Here is a 19978-nt window from a genome sequence, read left to right as displayed (position 1 = left end):
GTCACGTGATGCTCAGAGCTCAGGGGGAGGGACTTATGGAGGCAGACAGTCTGCAGTGGGGGGGGGGATAAAGTGGTTTTTATACTCAAATAGTCTAATTATTAGCAAATAGTTTACATCCCAAACTCATGTAGATGTTGTAAAATAGACTTTGTTTGAACAAAACGTAGAACTTTTAAAATAAGCTCCACTTATCTCACCTCACTCACCTGTGCCATGCATTATATTTAATCTAAATCACAACATTCCCGTTGCAGGCTGTTTACTTGTAGTGGTATTTTGACCCCCCCCCAAATATTGCTGTTGGCTGCAGCAGAACGTGAGACCGTTTGGGTGTACTGGCCCTTTAAGAACAGACTACTGACAAAGCATAACTCTGAATGATGGAAGACTCATAATGAAATGATATTTTCACTGATTCATTCGGTAAAAGTCTGATAATGAAACCATCGAATCACAAGAGAAGAAGCAGACATTGGCTCTGTGTTTTCTTTATTTTTTTTTGTTTCACACAGGGTTACAAAGACGATCAATTCATGACGACGGAAATGTTTTCACGTGTAAAAAAAAGACGTTCATGCCGAGGAGGATGAAGTGCAAAGAGAAGCGTACAGTCAATAATAATTAATACAATCAGCACTTCCTGGCCGGGAGGCTCTCAGGCTCTCAGGCCTTCTCGTAGCTGCGCACCGCGTGGATGTCCTCAAAGGTCAGATTCTGCAGAGGAGAGACGGCGTTTAGGACTCAACTTAAAAAAACACTGGTCTTATTTGAATGACTGTTTTCCTCTGAGAGCAAACAGAAGAATGAGAGAAAAGACAGGACAGGAAACCTCCTAAATACTGCAAGACTCCATTTATGTGTTGTTTGTCATATTCCAATAATACACAACGTCCCCACAATGACACACACACTTTGTGCAGTGTGTGTAGACAGGTGTGTGTGTGTGTGTGGTCGGGGTGCGTTCCACTCACCATGACCAACTTGCCGTCCTTGATCTCCCTGACGAACTTGGTCTCCTTGCCGTCCCACTTCTGGACGTGGACCAGCTTGTCCCCCTCCATGGTCACCGTGGACTGAGAGACAAAAGGAGGAGAGAGCGGTGAGCGAGCTCCTTCGGGCCTCCTCAGAGGAACATCTCCTCCTCCTCCTCCTCCTCCTCCTCCTGCAGACGCCGTCACTTTCATCTTTGGGGTCATTTGAAATAAAAGCCCTCTGAGCTACTGAGGGACACTCGTCCCCGGGACACGTCGGCGTGGAGCCTCCACGGCTTCCCGCTGCCGCCTTACTTTGCAGCTCCTGTCGTCGGCGGTGGTCTCGTCGAACTCCTCCCCCAGCTTGAAGGAGATCTCCGTGTTCTTGAAGGTGCTCTGGGTGCGGACCACCACCTTGTCGCCGTCCTGGCTGATGATGACGGTCGGCTTGGTGACGTTGCCCACCTGCCGGGTGGCAAAGCCCACGCCTGACCAGGGAGAGAAGAAGGGAGGGAGGGGGGGGGGGTTAGATGTGAGTGAAGGGAATGAAAAGGGGACCCGGATGGAAGGCGGCCCCCACTCACCCAGAGCTTTCATGTACTCGTCGAAGTTGTCGCTGTCCACCAGCTTCCAAGTGGCGCAGAAGGCGTCGACCATGATGGCGTCTTACGGGGGGAAACGTCCGGAGCAGACTGAGGACGAGCTGCGGCTTCTGCAGGAGTCCCCCCCCCTCCTGCTATTATCCACGGCATGCCGGTGGCCCCGCCCACACCCTCCCTGGCTGTGATTGGGTGTTCAAAGTGGGTCAAAGTCGGTCGGACCCTCGGAGTGGGAGGAGAAGAAAGAAAGAGGCAAAGAGGCTAAATAAGCTCATTTGTATGCAGGATGATGTAATGATTCTCATTCATGGGGGAGGAGGGGGGATCAAGTGTGTGCTGGCCATGCCCCCCCCCCCCCCCCCCCGTCTTGGGGGCCGGGCCTCCCCCTGAGTGGAATGTGTCGTGTTCCACTGCAGCGAAGCAGAATCAGTCCGTCTGACAGCTCTTTGTCCAAATCGCCGTTAACAACCACACTGCGATTTGTTCATGCTCAACACACACACTAATTACTGTGTGTGTGTGTGTGTGTGTGTGTGTGTGTGTGTGTGTGTGTGTGTGAGTTTGAAAAGAAGAAAAGTGACTTTGATTAGATGAGTTTCATCTGTCAACAAACTCACCTTTCAGAGTTCATTCAAACATCTGAATCAATGCTCCAATTAATGATGAACTGGTGAAGTTTCATGGTGATTTCTACTCTTTACTTCTTTAAACCTCCTCACCTGTAGTGTCTTCATCATGTTGATCATGTGACTAAACATCCGAAGGTTCTTAAATCACCAAACTTCAGCTTCTTTCCTCTCTGGATTCTGGAGGTTTTTTTAACCTCATTCAAAACCTCCGTTTTTCTTCTGTCTCTTTAAACATGAAACAGTTTGTGCTTTAAAGCAGCTGAGAAGGACCTCTGGAGACAAAGAGCAGAGACGCTGCTGTTCTGTTGGACATTTTAATAAAGCCAACAATCCACTTTTCATTCAACCTTTATTTGAAATTAAAATGCTGAAACAATAAGAATTAAGCTCAAAATTTATTTCTATCCCAGTAAGCTGAAAACTTTACTCAGTTAAAACACGACAGAATCACATTTAACAACTAAAACAGCAAAATTCACTTAAATGGTGACACAATAAATGCCAAGAAGTCCTAAAGCGTCATTGTGTGTCTGCAGGGACGCAGTATAACGAATGCATGTGTCTCTAAGCGTCTGCTTCCCTGAACTCCCACAATGCATCACTGCAAACATCAACACGTCTTCACCACGCTACAGTCATGTGACCTCTTATCTGGCTGGTCGGTTGACGGTGGCGTAGAGGTCGCCGGGGTCAGCTGCAGCGGAGGAACGGGGGGGTTTCAGGGTGGTGTAGGTCACTGCGTCACCTTCATCCTCATCATCAGGATGAAGGGCAGCCTGCAGGGAGAGAGGAAGACTCAGGAACCCAAAGTCAACATGTAGAGTCCTCCCTCTGGGGACTGAGGAGACGGTGGGACACGTGGGTCCGGTTGGACCTGGTCCAGCTCGGCTCACCTGGGCTCTGCCGGCGGTGTTCTTGGTGAAGCTGACGGAGGCGTAGGCCACGCCTCCTTCAGGGTCGGCCTGCAGAGAGGAGGAGACAAGATGGCTGCTCAGAGACCCGCTGACTCCCTCTCTCCTCCCTCAGTCCAATGTGACTGGGCTCCTAGTGGAGGTCATGAGGTCAAGGCCTCACACGGCCTCATCACGTGGCTCCACGCTGTCCTCCACAGACACCATGGTTTCATCCCTCATCCACGCCATCATCAACATGGAGGTGTGAATGAGCCACAAAGCACAGCGCTGCCCATGTGGGACTGATGGAGTCACTTTAGAGGCTTGTGCTGCTTTTCATGTGTTTCTCATCACGTTTGTGTCTTTGGCTTCATGTTCCTCACTTTGCATCCTTGACCTTTGCTGCAGCCCAACTCTTTACTGTCGTCACCATCAAGTCACCAGTGTTTTACATCTTTTTAGGATCAAACCTTCTTTCATGTTTACACTCAGGATGGTTTACAAGTTGAATTATTCATATTTTAAACTCACCGCCTCGTCATCCGTCTTTGTTTTGTTCCCTGAAAAGACAAAAAAAGAGGAGGTGTTGAGCTGCATCATTTAAAACGTGTTGTTGGTAGCAGTTGGATCTGTTGATGTCGTCACCTTTAGTTCTCCTCCATGCGACGAGTCCCAGTGTGATCGCCACCAGAGCTGCAGCCCCCACAGAGACGGAGACCAGGACTGAGACAGAGACACAGGAGAGAGACACAGGGTTCAATAGATGATCTCTGATAGATGGTCAATAGATGATCTCTGATAGATCATCAATAGATGATCGCTGATAGATGATCAATAGATGATCTCTGTAATAGATTGTGTCTTATCTCTAACACAGCAGGATTTCTACTCGCAGTGAATGCAGTTTTTTTCTACTCATTATTAATGAGAGATGTAATTTATAAGATAAATAATGAACAAATACCTTTGTGATTATTACCACCTGAGTTCCCTGATTCCTCTTTTACAGGTGGACTTGTGGTCGTCTTTGTTGCATCATCACCTGGATGAACAAAATATAAAAATGAATCAAACTGAAGCTGCAGCCCCCACAGAGACGGAGACTCTGTCACAAGATTCATGATCAATAGATGATCTCTGATAGATGAACAGACTCTACCTGGAGTCACTGGTTTCTTGTCTTCAGGTGGACTTGTGGTATTTGGGGTTGTTGCAGAAGGATCTTAATGACAGAAGTTACAAAATATATCTCTGATATCTGAACACAACACGTCTTTTCTAGCTGTGAATGTAGTTCACTTCTCGGTACTCAAGTATCTGACGTCATGATTAAAGAGTGAACTAATTGTTTTGTGTCACTACCTGAGTTCCCTGGTTCCTCGTTTCCAGGTGAACTTGTGGTCGTCTTCTTCTCAGGTGTCTTAGTCACTGGAGGTTTGTTAGTCGTCTTTGTTACAGAAGGACCTTGATGAAAAACACAATATATCTCTGCTATCTGAACAAAGTCAATGAAGTTCTCATCTGCTCAGTCTCTACCTTCTTCCTTCTTGGTCGTCTTTGTTGCATCATCACCTGGATGAACAAAATATAAAAATGAATCAAACTGAACAGTTAGAAAAGAACTCAAGTATCTGACATCATGATTAAAGAGTGATGTGATTTAAAAGGTCAAATATGATCAAATACTCTGTGATCCTCTGAGAGGTTTGTGTCTCTACCTGGATCCACTGATTCCTTGTCTTCAGGTGGACTTGTGGTCGTCTTCTTCTCAGGTGTCTCAGTCACTGGAGGTTTGTTAGTGGTCTTTGTTGCAGAAGGACCTTAATGAATAAATAACAAGATGCATCAAACTGTAGAGTAAGAATCAGTATCTGACGTCATGATTAAAGAACAATGTGATTTAAGAGCTGAAACATGAACAAATCCTTTGAGTGATGATCCTCATGTGACTTTAAGCAGCTCATCATGTTCTCACCTGACTGAGGACACCTGAAGGAGAACTGATGACTTTCTGCACTTTGACTATCAATCACTTGACATCTCAGTGACTCATAATACTTTGACTCTGCTTTAAGGTGATCTTTTTTAATGCTGAATGAGGCTGAACAGACATGTGATGTCATCACTTCAGTGTGACTTCCCTCTTTGAGCCACTTCACTGTGTGTCCACACCGTCCATCAGTCCTCACAGAGCACTTCACCTTCACCTCATCACCCTCCTCCTCTTTAAGGACTTTCATCTTTCAGCACATTGTTCCAACAAGACAGTTTGACAACATTATGATGTGAATACTCACTGGTATCAACAGACAGATGATGAACGACGTCTTTTCCTACTTGTTTTCCTCCTCCTGATTCAAACTGTCTGCAGGTGTAATCACCAGCATCCTGACCTTTGACCTTCTTTATAACCAGAGAACATTTCTCTGTAACATTCAGTCTGTCTGATCCAACTTTGTCTCCTTCTTTCATCTCCCCAAGTTCAAACAGCGCTACTAATGCTGCTGTACTTCCTGAACTACTGAAGAGCCACGTAGTACCGTTACACTTCTTCTGATCAGGAATCACACTCTTACAAGGAAAAGTGACTTTATTTCCATCTCTCACAGTGACGGATGAAGCTTCTACAGATGTTACTGTTGAGAAATACAGAAAAATACAGTAAACATGAGCGTAAAGTGTTGTAATAATTGCAGATGTGTTTGTAGATGCGTCTCCTTCATTCCGTCTCACAGACTCCAGAAGACTCCTGGTGACGTTAAACAGAAGCTGCAGACTTACCTGTACAGCTCAACACCTGCAGCATCACCAATGAAGACATCATAATCCACCTGAGTTCAGCCATCGTGCTTCTCTCTCTCAGCCCTCAAAGCGTCTGCTGCTTCTTCAACATGGACGCAGTGGAGACGCTGAGCGTGGACTCCACGTCCTTCACACAGGAAGTCCGTCCTCTAAAGTCAGCGGCTTCCTCATTTGATCTTTGCAGCGTTTTCTCAGAACTGAAGGAGAAGTGTTTTGGTGAGAATGTGGGTAACAGCAGCAGAGCTCTGCAGGTTTGAGTCTGTGACGAAGACGAGACGGACACATGAGGACAGTCCTCACTTTGTAGTCCTTAAAGGACTCAAACACAGAGGAGGGTCCTGGTTTTTATGCTCGATGCTCTGTTTCATATTACATTCTACATGAATCTCTGTGTGCTTTCTGTCATTTGTGTTTAACAGTTCAGTGACTTTAAAAGTGATGAAGCATCCTGCAGTTTAAGTTGCTTTGGATTCTCTCGTGTCGCGACCTTTGCGTCGCTCAGGTGTTCACATGGAGGGAGCCAATCAGAAGGAGGGAGGGGGGCGGATGGAGAGAAAGAGAGGTGGAGGTTAGAGGAAGGGGAAGTGAAGCTACGTCACTTTCAAACAGCAATAAGGACGAGGACACACACACAGACTCAGATTGCATCACTTTTAGCTGCTTGGCTGCGTCTCAATTCCCCAGTCTGCATCCTTGTAAGACCTTCACGACCTTCTGCGTCCTCCAACCGTTAAGGCTGAACCTAAAGGTCTCTGAAATGAGACGGTCTGTCTTACGGGGGACGTCCTGCTTGTGTCTTTATAAAGAACAGATGGAGAAGATCTTATTTCATTTAATTTAGGAAGACGGGCTTCACTTCAGCAGCATGAGATATTTAAGGCTGAGAGAAAAACATGTTCCACTTTAAATTTAAATTAAATCGGTTCCTCCTCGTACTGTTGTTGTTGTTGTTGTTGTTGTTGTTGTTTCTTCACCTGAACAAGTGAACCATCAAGGGCCCGTCATGTTCAGTCTAACACTGGGGTTTTAACCTTTTTGACCCCAGGGCCTAAATTTCAAGTACAAAGTGGCCCTGTTGAAATATTAACTAAACATAAAATAATGTGTCTTGGTTAGAATCACTAACTGGTGGCCGCGGTCCGGATCCAGAAGACGTCCCATCTGGACCAGAAGTTGAAAAAAGAAGGTTGTGGTCTAAATGTGACGGGGCACATTAGAGCTTTTAATCATGATTTTTTTTTTTAATGCATCCCTACATTTATTTGGTTAATTGAGAGAACATTATTTATATTTACAGTCACACATATATGTTCAGTTCTTTGTTACGTGACAATAAATATTGTCAAAAGAGTTAGAATTCTACTGAATTCATTTGTTAGTTGTGTATTGATCAGATGCGAGTGTTGATACAACTTTATTCCTCTATTTAAACCCACTAAGTGGAGGCCTGGGGTCTGTAATCGGGAGAATATTATAATTAGGGCTGTCAGTTAAACATGCTTTTAACGACGTCAATTCTTTTATCGCGAGACTAACGTTTCTTTTTTTTGTTTTTTGGGGGGGGGGTGGATGACTGATAATGAAAATGTCCACATGTCTGTCTGTCTGAGGAGCTGCTGAAAGCAAAGAAGTAGTAGCTCACCTTTTATTGGTGACCTCACTGTTACGTTTCATTGGTTCTGAAATAAGGCCCGACTGCTTTGTTCAATATTAAACCCTGGTTTAACTGCACTATACGCTGAGTCCTTGTTTACCTCAAATGTCCACTTCATCATTTTATTTTGTTCCGTCCTGTTTGGCAATGTTGTTTTTCTGTAAAATAAAACATTTGCTAAGAGCATTAAAATGAAGAAAAAATGATGGAAAAAAATAAATGAAGAGACATTTAGAATAGATACAAATTTGCAATTAATCGTGATTAAATATTTTAATCGTTTGACAGCACTCATTTCTATAGTATAAAATATATGGCGATCCAGACTTTGCAAATATTGATAACAAAACTCAAACTTGATCTTAATGTTTCTTTGTAGCTTTTGAGCAGCTGATAAAATGATGAGCCTGACATTTTCAATGAGGAGGCCATGACTACAGGAGCAGGTAGAGAGGATTACAGAGTAAACACCATGGATTAAAGTTATTTAATGGAGGAAAAAGCTGAATATGACACAGTTATAAATAAAGGGTCTGAAACCAGTGCTGAGATGGATTCTGATGCTGTAGATGCTGTAATCTTTGTTTTGCTGCACCTTCAGCCTTCTTTCCAACAATTGAATCCTTGCCATCATGCACAGGTAGAAGTGACGTTATTACACAGACACACAAAGACTCTACAGTGATTATTGCAGTGGAGGATTGTTTTTTTTTTTTTAAGTAAAAACTATAATCAGATGAACATACGGGTTGATTTTGATCTGTTGGTCTATGATCTGTGGTCTGGTGAGAACTCTGTGCTCCCTCTACCTGTGTCACCTGTGCCCCTCATTTACAAACCAAGTGCATCTAATTACTGCCACCTAGTGTCCTAAATACCAACATAAATATGTCCCAACTAAATAAAATATCATGCCAACAATGAACATATTTATGTTATTTGTGCCTTCTTTTGAAAAGCCTGGTTTAAAGTTATGGATTAAACCTTTTTGTGTAAAAACCTTTAATTGCCGTAATCATCCATCATCTGTTGTGTTCCAGGAGCCAGAAGGTAACAGCAGTGTAGGCGCCGGTCCAACCCCTGACCCCACCCCCCCCTCAAGGGCCGGATTCCAGACGGCCCGCAGGGGTGGGGGGGAGAGGACCAAGGGACGGGAGGGAGGGGGCATGATCAGGGGACGTGGCTGGAGACGGGAGTCCTGGGGCCGGGAAGTTTGAAGGGAGGACTCAAATGCAGGATGTCTAGAAGTGTTCTTTAATAAACTGAAGACGTGCACCAACGACAGGTAGACTTAGACATTAACTTAGACAATGACGCAACAAGGGACAAGAGGCCCACAGGGCTTCAATACACTAGGGGGGTGCAGGTGATTGGACACAGGTGGAAACAATCAGTCAATCACACGACAAGGCAGGAAGTGAAGTTACCCAGGAACACAAGAGACATGAAACTACAAAATAAAACAGGAAGGTGAACCAAACCGTGACACCGCCGGGGTCAAAGGTTTCTGTCGTGGCGCCGATGGCTTTAAGTCACGTGTAGAGTTTCCAGTCGGTGAGATGAGGGACTTCTTCTGCATCTGGGGCCCATTTTCTAGTGATGGCAAAGTGAAGCTTTCTGAACCAGTGAAGCTTTTTAAAGCCAATTGTATCGGAAAAAGGTTCATTCATTCAATGCATCGCAGACTCTATGATGACGTCTGCTGATGAAAACTTGTAGTCCATGTTTCAAATAGACTACCAGTATACTTTGGCCGACTCTCTGTGGGTTGAACATGATTATGAAAAGTTGAACCAATAAATCATCTAATAAATACATGGATTCCTATATGAATACAACTATTGTTTTTCAGGTTTGAATTGTGCCCTTGTTTGTGTTTTTCAGTTTTGTAAATCGGGAAGAAGTAGAACAAACACTTATCTGTGTCTTTCTGCACCTTTGTGCATGTATGTTTGTGATCATACTAGCAGAAGAATTAATAGAAGATATATATATATATATATATCATAGAGACTTATCTGGAATGTGGGAAGTGATTTACAGAGGAAGGGGCAGTGATTGTACAGGTTTGTTATGACAGGATATTGAGGTACTTGTGGACACATGGGATGGGGCATGAAATTATTTTTATTGAGATATAATATCCATAATTAAGTAATAATTACACAAGACAAGTGACAGAATTGGCCTGCCTATTGCCAACGTTGTTAGAGGAAATCAAACTACCATTTTCCTTCCTTTTAAAAGCGGTGGATCTTTGGCTTCCACGTGAGGCTTTGATTTGGGCTTCAGGGCCTCGTTGGAGAGCGATGGTCCACACTCCACTGACTGGGCTCTGCACCTCATCACCTCCGTTTACAGAGACCACTTAATGCAGTCAGGGGGGGACTTTCACACAATTGGACTTTTGGGAGGGTTTGGCACCACTTTCCTCCATTTTAACAACTCATGTCATGTCTCATGTCTTCTTTCAAAATACTTTCATCACTCTTGTTTCTGCTGATTTGGAGGTTTAAACAACTGACTGACGCGTTAGCGCCACCGAGTGGCAGGACGCTGTATAGCGTGTCATGGATAACTAATATCTCTTTACATGTTATACCCAGTTCGGCCCTCTAGGTGGAGCTCGGGGCCCAATCAGGGGCCCTATGGTTCAGAATGTTGTCTCTCGTCCACAAACACGGTGGCTTCCTGTCTTCTTCCAGATGTGTTTCTGATATCCAGCAGAGGTCACGTGTCATACATGTGGCATTTAGTCACGTGCTTTACTCCGGTCAGACCGTCATGGAGTACAATGTGTTGTTCTACATCACAGACAGATGTTGTACCTTTTATTCCCTTTGCTTACGAGCTGCAGCTGTAGTTTATTTAGTACATTCACAGATAAACGCATCACATCTCCCTCCATCCTTCACTCTGTTTTTCTTCTGTCTCTTTAAACATTAAATATTCCTTTGTTACTTTCTTCTTTCACTTTTCTCTTCTCCATCGGATCTGAAAACATGAATCTTTGATCTCAGACTCTCTCTTTGCCTTCTAAAGTCGTTCCTTCATGTGCACACTGGGTGGCGCTGTTCTTGGGTCCGGTGCTGACCTTTATAAGCAGTCAGGTCATGATTGACAGCAGGAGTTGGACCCCAGAAGGGAAAGGGATTGGACCTCTGTCGCAGTGACAGTGAGTTGTCTCCACTGTAAACAAAAGAGTTTCTGTACACAACAAATGACCTAAAAGTCACTGGATGATGTCATCAATCAAAGGTGAGCGCAGAGGGACCTGAGGCTGACAGAACAGCGTCAGACGGATCAATCCGGAGAAAAAAGACACCTCAGTCGACCAAGTAATGGACCTTTAAGAGGCCGAGTGGTTGGTTGTGGTCAGTTTGTGCTTTAAAGCAGCTGAGAAGGACCTCTGGAGACAAAGAGCAGAGACGCTGCTGTTCTGTTGGACATTTTAATAAAGCCAACAATCCACTTTTCATTCAACCTCTATTTGAAATTAAAATGCTGAAACAATAAGAATTAAGCTCATAATTCATTTTTATTTCAGTAAGATGAAAACTTTACTCAGTAAAACACGACAGAATCACATTTAACAACTAAAACAGCAAAATTCACTTAAATGGTGACACAATAAATGCCAAGAAGTCCTAAAGCGTCATTGTGTGTCTGCAGGGACGCAGTATAACGAATGCATGTGTCTCTAAGCGTCTGCTTCCCTGAACTCCCACAATGCATCACTGCAAACATCAACACGTCTTCACCACGCTACAGTCATGTGACCTCTTATCTGGCTGGTCGGTTGACGTTGGCGTAGAGGTCGCCGGGGTCAGCTGCAGCGAAGGAACGGGGGGGTTTCAGGGTGGTGTAGGTCACTGCGTCACCTTCATCCTCATCATCAGGATGAAGGGCAGCCTGCAGGGAGAGAGGAAGACTCAGGAACCCAAAGTCAACATGTAGAGTCCTCCCTCTGGGGACTGAGGAGACGGTGGGACACGTGGGTCCGGTTGGACCTGGTCCAGCTCGGCTCACCTGGGCTCTGCCGGCGGTGTTCTTGGTGAAGCTGACGGAGGCGTAGGCCACGCCTCCGTCAGGGTCGGCCTGCAGAGAGGAGGAGACAAGATGGCTGCTCAGAGACCCGCTGACTCCCTCTTTCCTCCCTCAGTCCAATGTGACTGGGCTCCTAGTGGAGGTCATGAGGTCAAGGCCTCACACGGCCTCATCACGTGGCTCCACGCTGTCCTCCACAGACATCATGGTTTCATCCCTCATCCACGCCATCATCAACATGGAGGTGTGAATGAGCCACAAAGCACAGCGCTGCCCATGTGGGACTGATGGAGTCACTTTAGAGGCTTGTGCTGCTTTTCATGTGTTTCTCATCACGTTTGTGTCTTTGGCTTCATGTTCCTCACTTTGCATCCTTGACCTTTGCTGCAGCCCAACTCTTTACTGTCGTCACCATCAAGTCACCAGTGTTTTACATCTTTTTAGGATCAAACCTTCTTTCATGTTTACACTCAGGATGGTTTACAAGTTGAATTATTCATATTTTAAACTCACCGCCTCGTCATCCGTCTTTGTTTTGTTCCCTGAAAAGACAAAAAAAGAGGAGGTGTTGAGCTGCATCATTTAAAACGTGTTGTTGGTAGCAGTTGGATCTGTGGATGTCGTCACCTTTAGTTCTCCTCCATGCGACGAGTCCCAGTGTGATCGCCACCAGAGCTGCAGCCCCCACAGAGACGGAGACCAGGACTGAGACAGAGACACAGGAGAGAGACACAGGGCTCAATAGATGATCTCTGATAGATGGTCAATAGATGATCTCTGATAGATGATCAATAGATGATCTCTGATAGATGAACTGTCTCTACCTGGATTCACTGTTGTCTTGTCTTCAGGTGGACTTGTGGTATTTGGGGTTGTTGCAGAAGGACCTTAATGACAGAAGTTACAAAATATATCTCTGATATCTGAACACAACACGTCTTTTCTAGCTGTGAATGTTCACTTCTCGGTACTCAAGTATCTGACGTCATGATTAAAGAGTGAACAAATTGTTTTGTGTCACTACTTGAGTTCCCTGGTTCCTCGTTTCCAGGTGGACTTGTGGTCGTCTTCTTCTCAGGTGTCTCAGTCACTGGAGGTTTGTTAGTGGTCTTTGTTGCAGAAGGACCTTAATGAATAAATAACAAGATGCATCAAACTGTAGAGTAAGAATCAGTATCTGACGTCATGATTAAAGAACAATGTGATTTAAGAGTTGAAACATGAACAAATCCTTTGAGTGAAGATGCCAACGGTTCCTCACTAGTGTTCTTTGACCTCTGTGTAAATGGTCACAGGGTCAAGGACAGATGGTGAGGATAGTTCATGAGGAGGTAGGAAAGGACAGTCTTAAGGGAATCCGACCCCACTGTCACTAAGCCACGTCATGACGATGTGACGGGAGACGCTTGTTAGTGACGTCAGTCTGCAGCGGTGAAACTCTCATTTCTCCACAGATGGACCACAAAGAAGCCTGTTAGATGCCTTCATGTGTTGTTACAGTGATTCATGCAGACGACATGAACCACCAGCTTCAAAGTGGTCCTCCATGAACCAGGCTGCTACATGAATGAGTCCTTGCTGACGGTTAATCACATGATCTGCTCTTCTCCTCAGTGAGGAACCTTCCTAAGCAAGTTGGATGAATGGAGTCCAGCCGAGGACCTTTGAACTTGAACAGCACTCGGACTGCGACTGATGAGTAAGATTGATGCTTTCTGCTGTTCAAAAGCTGCAGTCTGTAAGCGAGACTTCATTCATCCACACTAGTGAGACGCTTTCACGTCCTCATGTGAGAGCAAACGTCCATAGAAGGAAACACGGATACAAACACATTTAAACATGGACGCTAATGGATGTGAAACATGTTCATGTCTTTGTAATCACATGCAAGACATTCACTTATTAAAGTGTTCAACAATATAAATACAACCTTCTCATATGTATGTGTGTCTCAGTATTTATGTCCTAAAGGTCCTTCATAGAATCTTCTCACCTGTTTCATCACCTGAGGGAGAATTCCTGAGAGAAAACTGCATCACTTTGTCCCCATCGGTCACTTCACACTTCAATGAAGTGAAGCTCGATGTGTAGAAGACATGAGAAGTCTTAAAGGACAGAGAGGTGGAGCAGGGAGACTGTGATGTCTTCATGTCTTTGTCCACATCTTGACCACCATTCGTCCACTTCACTGTGTTTGGACATCGATCAAATGTCCTCACAGAGCATCTTAACGTCACATCGTCTCCGTTCGTCTCTTCAGTCACTGGTGGAGACGGAGACATTATGAGAGAAAGAAGAGGAACTTAAACACTAAAATCATTATTATTATAATGTTTCATCATATTAATCTGATACGACAGTTTATAAACATTATGATGTAAATACTCACTGGAAACAACAGACAGATCAACCCAAGCATCTTTATATTGTCCTCCTGATCTGCAGTAATAATAACCAACATCTACATCTGTGACCTTCTTTATGACCAGAGAACAGTTCTGTGAAACACTCAGTCTGTCTGATTTATCTTTGGCTTTTTTATCAATCTGCCCATTTCTAACCAGAACTACAACTGATGATCTGTTTCTTGAAGGACCAAAGAGCCACTCAGTAGAGTCACAGTTGTTCTGGTCCTCAGTCACAGTGTCACAAGGCAAAGTGACTTCATCTCCATCTTCAACAGTGAGGGTGAGAAATGATTTTGCTGCTGCTGCTTCTAAGAAGATGAGAGAGAAGTAAAAGGAACAAGGAGAAATAAAACATGACTTTTAGTGTCAGTGTGAAGATCATTTTAGACACAACAACAGTTTACAAATGTGCCTCATTGTTGGTTTCTAAGAGTTCATTAAAGTCACGATTCACCTGCTGGAAACAAACAGACTACTTGTGTGTCTTCTTTAAATGAAGCTTTGCTTCTAAATAACATTCATCCATTAGTAAATGATCTTTCTAGTGTTTCTGTAGTCATACACACATTCTATGTGTTCTTACCTGCAAACTGAAGCATCACAATCAGGAACAAACAGCTTTCAATCCCTCCCAATTCAGCCATGGTTCCTCTGCGTCTCTCGTCTCTCTGTGTCCTCTACTCGTCTCTCTGTGTCCTCTACTCGTCTCTCTGTGTCCTCTACTCGTCTCTCTGTGTCCTCTACTCGTCTCTCTGTGTCCTCTACTCGTCTCTCTGTGTCTTCTACTCGTCTCTCTGTGTCCTCTACTCGTCTCTCTGTGTCCTCTACTCGTCTCTCTGTGTCTTCTACTCGTCTCTCTGTGTCTTCTACTCGTCTCTCTGCGTCTTCGTCTTAAAGACAAATGTTGAATCTACTTCCTCTTGTTGATAAAGAGTCACTTCCTCGTCCCTCTCGTCTCTCATACGTCACTTGATGCTTTTTTTACCCTCTTAAGGCGGACATGAGCAGGTGTGAAGTTCACACTGACATCAAACATCTGGATTTAACACCAGAGACAATTTAACCCTTTTGGTTCAAACTGTTTCCTCTCATTCAGTTCAGTTTGACTCAACTCTCAGAACTCAAAGTTACACCTTTCTGCATTTAATGATCTGATGGAGCAACAAACAAACTGCACCAAGACGCTGAGTCTCAAGTCCAAGAGTCCTTTCCCATGATGCATTTGTGACGCCGACATCCAAGCGAACCTTTAAGGGCCGTCGTGTTCAGTCTCAGAGTGAAAAAGAAGAAGAAGAAGACTGAGGAAGTCAAAGGTGTGAAGCTGCTGCTAAAGATACATGTTTGCAGCAGAGCAGCTTGTTTTCTTAAGATGTTTTTATTCAGAACAAATACCCGATTTATGGTGATTATTGACAGCATGAACACACAGGTCAAAGGTCAAAGGCTTTCTAAAGGAATGGTGTCATCCACCTTAGTCATGTCCCTGATGACGTCACTCTTTAACCACGTTGGTGAATTTTAACTACAGCTGAAGACGCTTTATTTTCTTAAATTTTCAGTGACTCATAAAACTTTGACTCTGCTTTAAGGTGATCTTTTTTAATGCTGAATGAGGCTGAACAGACATGTGATGTCATCACTTCAGTGTGACTTCCCTCTTTGAGCCACTTCACTGTGTGTCCACACCGTCCATCAGTCCTCACAGAGCACTTCACCTTCACCTCATCACCCTCCTCCTCTTCAGTCACTGTGGGTGAAGATGGGAACGTTGGGAGAGAAAGAAGAGTAACTTTATCATTGAGACTCATCGTTGGTTTATTGTTAAGCAGCAGAGACGCTGAGCGTGGACTCGATGTCCTTCACACAGGAAGTCCGTCCTCTAAAGTCAGCGGCTTCCTCATTTGATCTCTGCAGCGTTTTCTCAGAACTGAAGGAGGAGTGTTTTAGTGAGAATGTAGTTAACAGAAGGATGGATGAAAAGTTATGAAGCCTCCTGCAGTTTAAGTTGCTTTGGAATCTCTCGTTTAGCGACATTCGTGTCGCTCAGGTGTTCACATGGAGGGAGCCAATCAGAAGGAGGGAGGGGGGGGCGGGTGGAGAGAAAGAGAGGTGGAGGTTTGAGGAAGGGGAAGTGAAGCGCTGGTGTTTGTAGAACCAATAGTGAGCGTGGTGGAGGCCGCGAGCATCGGAGGGCAGAGGTCATCAGAGTGTGACATCAGCAGCTACCAGGCTACAAGCTAACACGCTAGCTGCTAACGGGCTAAAGCTGCTGAGGACTGTTGGGTTGTTGTTTTGCTCTCTGTCCGACGGGTTCATGCACCCACAACCCCCCCAAAAAGAAACACAAGAATTGGACCAATGAGAGAGCAGTTTGCTCACGTTTGTTGTTTGTTTAGAATATTTGGCTGTTAAATGTTGTGTGTGAACACAGACCAACAAAGAGGCAGCTGCTACGTCGTATGAATCCTGATTCACAACAAAGCAAACAAACTACAGGTGTGAAAAAGCCCTGAAACTCTGCAACAAAGTCTCAATAAACTCCAGTTACGTCACTTTCAAACAGCAAAAAGGACGAGGACACACACAGAGAAGAAAGAGAGCGACATTTGAGAAAGAGACGAGTGAAACAAATGAGGAACAAAGTAGAGATTTTAATCATGACTTTTTTTTTCTGATGCAGCCCTACTTTTATTTTATTTAGTCCATCTGCTCTTAAAGTAGGCGACACACGATCCATGACTACAGGAGCAGGTAGAGAGGATTACAGAGTAAACACCATGGATTAAAGTTATTTAATGGAAGAAAGAGCCGTATATGTCAGGATCCTCGTCTGACCCCGTCTGTCTTTTCCCTGTTTCCCCCCCAAGTCTCCTTCCCTCATGTGTCTGTCACCCTGTTGGTTTTGTTGGGCCATGTGCTCGTTGTCTGTGATTTCTTGGTCCCACCTCCAGACGTCTCTCATTGTCTCATCCAAGCAGGACACAGCTGCTGCAGATGAGGACTCTTTAAGGGCTGTAGTTCAACCCTGGCCCTGCAGGCTTGGGTTGTCAGTCCGTTATCGTCTTCTTCCCTGTTAGTCACCTGACATGTTGTGACTTAATCTGTCTGACCTCGAGCCTCACAGAGTTTCTCTCTTTCCCTGTCGGTAGTGATGGCAAAGTGAAGCTTTCTGAACCAGTGAAGCTTTTTAAAGCCAATTGTGTGGAAAAAGGTTCATTCATTCAATGCATCGCAAACTCTATGCTGACCTCTGCTGTTGGAAGCTTGTAGTGCATGTTTCAAATATCCTACCAGTGTATTCTGGCCCAGTCTCTGTGGGTTGAACATGATCATGAAAAGTTGAACCAATTAATCATCTAATAAATACATGGATTCCTATATGAATAAAACTAGTGTTTTTCAGCTTTGAATTGTGTCCTTGTTTGTTTTTTTCAATTCTCTGCACATTGGGAAGAAGTAGATCAAACACTTATCTATGTGTCTTTCTGCACCTTTGTGCATGTTTTCCGTGTGTTGCTATGGTGATTTCGCCAAACCTGCTTGAACCAAAAAGCCTGATCTACGTCATCTTATCCTGAAAATGATCCGTCTAACTCAGTAAACCACGTAGAGCACATGTGTCAAACTCAAGGCCCGCGGGCCAGATGTGGCCCGCCATGTCATTTTATGTGGCCCGCGAGAGCTTAAAAGTTTTGAGTGTCTAAAAATAAATACCAAAAAATAGCGTTCCATCCAAAAAAAGAGCGCGCTTTGACCAAAAACTACATTTCCCACAATGCCTTTCGACTACGCTAGCCGCGGCAGTGTCCATGCCAACGAGTGGAATTGAGATATAAATAATGATCCGAAAATGTCCGGAAAGAGAAAAGTTGATGCAGACGGAAGACTGTTTCAAGAAAGATGGGAAGGCGAATACTTGTTTGTGCTTCAAGGAGAAAGACCGGTATGTCTTTTGTGTTACGAGGCGGTGTCGGTTGTCAAAGAGTACAATCATGCGTCGACATTTTGACACCAAACACGGAGCTAAGTACGCTAAAGTTAGCCTTCAAGAAAAGCAACAAATTGCCCAAGAATTAAAAAGCAAACTGCGGTGGCAGCAGAGTTTGTTCATAAAATCCACAGCCAAAAACGAGGCCGCGGTGAAAGCTAGCTTCATTGTGGCTGAAGAAATCGCCCACGCTTCCAAGTCTTTTTCAGAGGGAGCGTTTTTGAAGCAGTGCATGCTGAAGGTCTGTGAGCAGGTGTGTCCCGACCAGTTACAGACATTTAAAAATGTCAGTTTATCAAGAAACACCATCGCCGACCGAGTGAAGGAACTAGCTAAAAATCTTACAACACAGCTGGCCGAGGAGACACGCAGCTACACAGCTTTTTCATTAGCTGTTGATGAAAGCACAGATAACACGGACACAGCGCAGTTATCAATTTTTATTAGAGCCTTAAAGTCTGACCTCTCTATCACTGAGGAGCTGTTGGATGTGGCTGCAATGCATGGGACCACGACGGGACGGGACATTTTTGATGCGGTAGAGAAGTCCGTAAGTAAAAATGCATTGCAGTGGGACAACTTGGTAGGATTAACTACAGACGGTGCACCGGCAATGTGTGGAGGAAAAGTGGGCTTGGTTGGACTAATGAAGGGGAAAATGCTAAAAATGAACTGTTACACGCCTCTGATAACGTATCATTGCATTATCCATCAAGAAGCTTTGTGTGGGAAGGTGCTGGGGATGGAGGACATTGTGACCACAGTCATGAAAACCGTGAACTTCATTCGGGCGCGTGGCCTGAATCACCGTCAGTTCCAGCAGTTTTTGCTGGAGATGGGCTCGGAACACGGGGATGTGCTGTACCATACAGAAGTGCGGTGGCTGAGTAGGAGCAAAGTCCTCAAGCGATTTTTTGAGCTCAGGGAAGACATTGCTCTTTTTATGCAGAGTAAAGGAAAACCCATGTCTGAACTATCAGATCCAAAGTGGATGTGTGACTTTGCTGTGTTGTGTGACATAACCGACCATCTCGCCCAGCTGAATCAGAAGCTGCAGGGACGCAAACCAGTCATCACGCAGATGTCCGACACGATCACGGCTTTCCAGCGTAAATTGGACTTACGGATGTGGCAAGTGAAACAGGACAAACTTGTCCACTTTCCTGTTTGTCAGAGCATGTCAGCCTCATTTCCCGAGACTTTTTCATATACTCAGTTGGCTACCAAACTGAGCAGGTTAAAGACTGAGTTTGATCGGCGCTTCTCTGACTTCAGAGCACAACAGTCTGGCTTTGACATCTTTGCCAATCCTTTCACCACCGATGTCTGCACTGCACCCAAACACCTTCAGATGGAGCTAATTGAGCTTCAAAGCGACAGTGGCCTGAGAGCAAAGTTCCAGGATGCTGCAATCCAGGACTTTTACCGTCTGCTGCCCCCTGGTTTGATGCCACAGCTTCGACTTCATGCTGCCCGTGTTCTGTCCATGTTTGGGAGCACCTATCTGTGCGAACAGTTTTTTTCCATAATGAATCTGAACAACAACAAGCACAGATCACGCCTCACGGATGACAACCTCCATGCTGTTCTACGCAGTATCTTCTCATCAAAGACTAACCGAAAAACATGACCAATATAGTTGTGAACTGAGTCAACCTTTATTTTGGTATTTTTAGTTGACTACATATTATTTATGTGTAGCTGCTGTTGTAATGATTTAATGTTTGCAGGTCTTATGTGTGAATGCAGACAAGTTGTTGTCATCAAACCATCTGTTGGATGCAAGGCTGTGTGCAGCCTTTTTTTGTAAAATGCTACATGTGTCATACATGTTCTTTGCAGCTCAGTTTTATGTTATTTTTCTTGTTCAGTTGGACAGTTTGATCCTTCATTAATGGAGTTATGTGGGTTTTCATAAGCTGACAAAATTTAAAAGGATTTATGTTAGAGCAACAAGCAAACATATGTTTTCTATGCAACTGTA

The 19978-nt window shown here is 44.5% G+C and overlaps 2 protein-coding genes and 1 long non-coding RNA gene across 5 annotated transcripts in view; all 3 read right to left on the bottom strand.

Moving 5' to 3' along the window:
- Window positions 1-475: 475 nt before the first annotated feature.
- Window positions 476-1719, bottom strand: LOC119195180 (fatty acid-binding protein, brain). Of its 2 annotated transcripts, XM_037449918.2 has the most exons (4): window positions 1559-1719; window positions 1290-1462; window positions 975-1076; window positions 476-717 (listed from the first exon to the last, which is right to left on the bottom strand). In XM_037449918.2, exons 1-4 carry the CDS (start codon window positions 1629-1631, stop codon window positions 667-669), a joined length of 399 nt encoding a protein of 132 aa, XP_037305815.2. In that variant the 5' UTR covers window positions 1632-1719; the 3' UTR covers window positions 476-666. The 2 variants fall into 2 exon arrangements, with proteins under 2 accessions (XP_037305815.2, XP_062415722.1); XM_062559738.1 differs by having other exon boundaries at window positions 1290-1708.
- Window positions 1720-2513: 794 nt separating this feature from the next.
- On the bottom strand, window positions 2514-4319 carry LOC119195051 (uncharacterized). 2 transcript variants are annotated; one of them, XR_009942823.1, is made up of 5 exons: window positions 4255-4319; window positions 3741-3818; window positions 3627-3655; window positions 3096-3164; window positions 2514-2978 (listed from the first exon to the last, which is right to left on the bottom strand). It is a non-coding gene; the product is annotated as an uncharacterized LOC119195051 (long non-coding RNA). The 2 variants fall into 2 exon arrangements; XR_009942822.1 differs by lacking the exon at window positions 4255-4319 and adding an exon at window positions 4060-4143.
- A 6603-nt stretch (window positions 4320-10922) lies between these two features.
- LOC119195285 (uncharacterized) overlaps window positions 10923-19978 on the bottom strand; it is a 31772-nt gene continuing 22716 nt past the window's right edge. The window contains exons 5-8 of the mRNA XM_062559840.1: window positions 12226-12303; window positions 12112-12140; window positions 11581-11649; window positions 10923-11463 (exon numbers count right to left, since the gene is read on the bottom strand). Coding sequence (XP_062415824.1) covers window positions 11335-11463; window positions 11581-11649; window positions 12112-12140; window positions 12226-12303 — 305 coding nt within the window. The 3' untranslated portion in view covers window positions 10923-11334. The remainder of the gene's footprint in view (window positions 11464-11580; window positions 11650-12111; window positions 12141-12225; window positions 12304-19978) is intronic.

This window comes from Pungitius pungitius, chromosome 20, assembly GCF_949316345.1.
Source record: "Pungitius pungitius chromosome 20, fPunPun2.1, whole genome shotgun sequence".
NCBI lineage: Eukaryota > Metazoa > Chordata > Actinopteri > Perciformes > Gasterosteidae > Pungitius > Pungitius pungitius.
Note: the sequence above shows the minus strand (reverse complement) of the source record. Positions and strands in the feature narration are given on the sequence as shown.

Coding starts and splice junctions, on each gene's coding strand:
- LOC119195180 (XM_062559738.1), bottom strand. CDS start 1,631: ATGGTCGACGCCTTCTGCGCCACTTGGAAGCTGGTGGACAGCGACAAC. Junction 1,077..1,289: donor CCGACGACAGGAGCTGCAAA/GTAAGGCGGCAG, acceptor TTTGTCTCTCAG/TCCACGGTGACCATGGAGGG. Junction 718..974: donor AGGACGGCAAGTTGGTCATG/GTGAGTGGAACG, acceptor TCTCCTCTGCAG/AATCTGACCTTTGAGGACAT.